The sequence below is a fragment of the Lactuca virosa genome, chromosome 9, assembly GCF_052849685.1.
Source record: "Lactuca virosa cultivar CGN04683 chromosome 9, Lactuca_virosa_CGN04683_v6, whole genome shotgun sequence".
Lineage (NCBI taxonomy): Eukaryota > Viridiplantae > Streptophyta > Magnoliopsida > Asterales > Asteraceae > Lactuca > Lactuca virosa.
This window is the reverse complement of record NC_136434.1, coordinates 108,591,276-108,593,544: the sequence shown is the minus strand read 5'-3', so window position 1 is coordinate 108,593,544 and position 2,269 is coordinate 108,591,276. Positions and strand designations below refer to the sequence as shown.

General features: G+C 35.3%; 1 protein-coding gene across 1 annotated transcript; it reads right to left on the bottom strand.

The window, feature by feature from the left end:
• Positions 1-581: 581 nt before the first annotated feature.
• On the bottom strand, positions 582-1,157 carry LOC145139654 (uncharacterized). The gene has a single exon (XM_079073399.1). The coding sequence runs from the start codon at positions 1,155-1,157 to the stop codon at positions 582-584; it is 576 nt and encodes a 191-aa protein (XP_078929525.1).
• Between the last annotated feature and the right edge of the window lie 1,112 nt (positions 1,158-2,269).

The following is a 2,269-nucleotide window of genomic DNA, read 5'->3' as shown; positions in this document are numbered from 1 at the left end:
TGCCCGACTGATTGGTCGAGAAGCTACCATAATGTGGCCCATGGGTGTCCACGATGTAGCCATTGATTGGGGTTCCCTTTGACAGATGACTTTTAGCCATGTTTGAGGTTTGGTCAATTTAAGTGTTTTAGTGTGTAGAATGAGCAGGCCCGACCCTGACATTTCGGAGGCCTTGTGCAAAAACTAAAATGAGGCCCCACAAAAATTTCTTGTAAATATTATTAACTACATTTGCTACCACTAATTCAAAACATAAAGTTGCTAAAAACATCTCATAAATTCACTACCACAAAATAATGTCTTCATCACTCATTAGTAATCAAATAAACAAGTAAAACTGTTATAAACAACTTTTCAACAAAAAAAACAACGCATTAGTATTTTCTAAACATTGACCTTCTGGCATTTTTAGAAGAAAATTCATCTATGAGACTTTCATAATCAAGAAACTCGTTCTCAATCGAAATCAATGCCAAAGCGTTTAATCTCTCTTGAGACATGGTCGAGCGCAAATAAGATTTTAAAAGCTTTAGTTTTGAAAAACTTTTTTCCGCTGATGCAACTGTAATAGGAACAGTCAATTATATTTTGTATGCTAGACAAGAAACTGGATAAGTGTTCATCATTTTTAGGAAATTTAGTATTCTGTTAGCTGTATTGTGTTCAACCGGTAAATGTTCTTGTAACAACTCCAGTTTGTTGAATAAATCATCAGCATTAATGTCTGAGATATGACCATTTTGCAGCCTCTTTTCCATATTTTTGCAACATGACTTTAACTCGTTAGTATTCATTGACTTCAACTTTTCTGTTGTGAATAAGAAACCAAAAATGTCTTCATATTGTTTGTATTGTTCAAACATTCGCTCCAATGAACCAATAGCTTGATCAACTATGTACACAAAATATTGAATCCTAAATGACTCTTGAGGTGAAAGTTCATGTACCGGCTCTGATGACTCATTGTCATTCTCATCAAAATGTCGTTTTTTAACAACTTTTCTTTTATTATTTTTCCCAACAAACACCGGATAAATTTCCAAATCATAAGCTATAGCTCTCGCACAATCCAAAGCCTTCCCAAACCCATTCTCTCGATAGTATTTAAAAAACTCAATAAGTGCTCCCACACTACTCATTGCCTCATCAATACGCATAGTCTCAGACTGAAGTTGTTTGCTTAGGTTATTTACTTTAGCCAATATATGATACCATATAACCATACCTGTTATAAAGTCAAATCTGCCAAGTTCATACTCTGCTAGACAAGTAGCTTCACTTATGATCTTTATGTCTGTCTCTTCTTCAACAAGTTTATGCAGAGCTTTTACTATTTCAGGAGCTTGAGTAACTATGGCTTTCACACTTTCAATCCTACTTTCCCACCTTGTAGTTGATAATGATTTTAAAGTGAGACTTTGTTTCGGTAATTAAAACGCACAAGTTTGCATCAGAGCCCTTGTTTGAGGGATTTGGATGTACACTCGTGTAAGTGATCACCAAAGATATACATACTTGCTTTTTATATTGTATCTATGTTTTTGTTATATGTGTTGTAGTTTATTGTGTATGCTATAAGTTAGACTAAATATCTACTCAGGGTTGTATTCTAGAGTGGCTACTTAGGAGAGATACCTTTTTGTGGTTGATATATTAGTTGTTAGAAATGCACTATAGTGCGTAGGGTAAGGATCCTCAGGAATTGTGTGTTAGAACTGCTTGATCCTTATGATGCCTTATTGTTTGTTGGTTTTTTTTTCTGTTAGAATGTTGCGTGCTTTGTGATATGTGAAACCTATATTGATGTTAGGTAACTATTAAGCGAATACGTTAAGTTACATGCCACAAAGATTAAATAGTTTTATAATGTTTTATTTGGCCCTATTGTGCAGCTTTTGTCTGAGTCCAACCGTTGCATGTAATTGTATTCGTAAGATAGTTAGTTGACATTGGTAGAAGTTTCTTTCACAGCTGATATCAGGATGAGGTGAGTATTCCTAGTAACCTTGGAAGAGTACTAAAGTGTGATATTGTCAGAACTTCAGTAATAGGAAATATAGTCAGGGAATCTAAGCAGTTTGTGGTGGCTTTTCTAAGCATATGGGTGTGCTGGTACACCTAGCAGTGGTGGAGTTCATATAAATATGTTAAAGTTTTCTGGTGCATGCATATGCCTAACAAGAATCCTAGAAGGTGATTCTAGGAAGAGCGGTGGTGTGTGCCTATAGAGGCATGAGTATCTGCAGTTGATAGTGGTCATTAGTAGTGC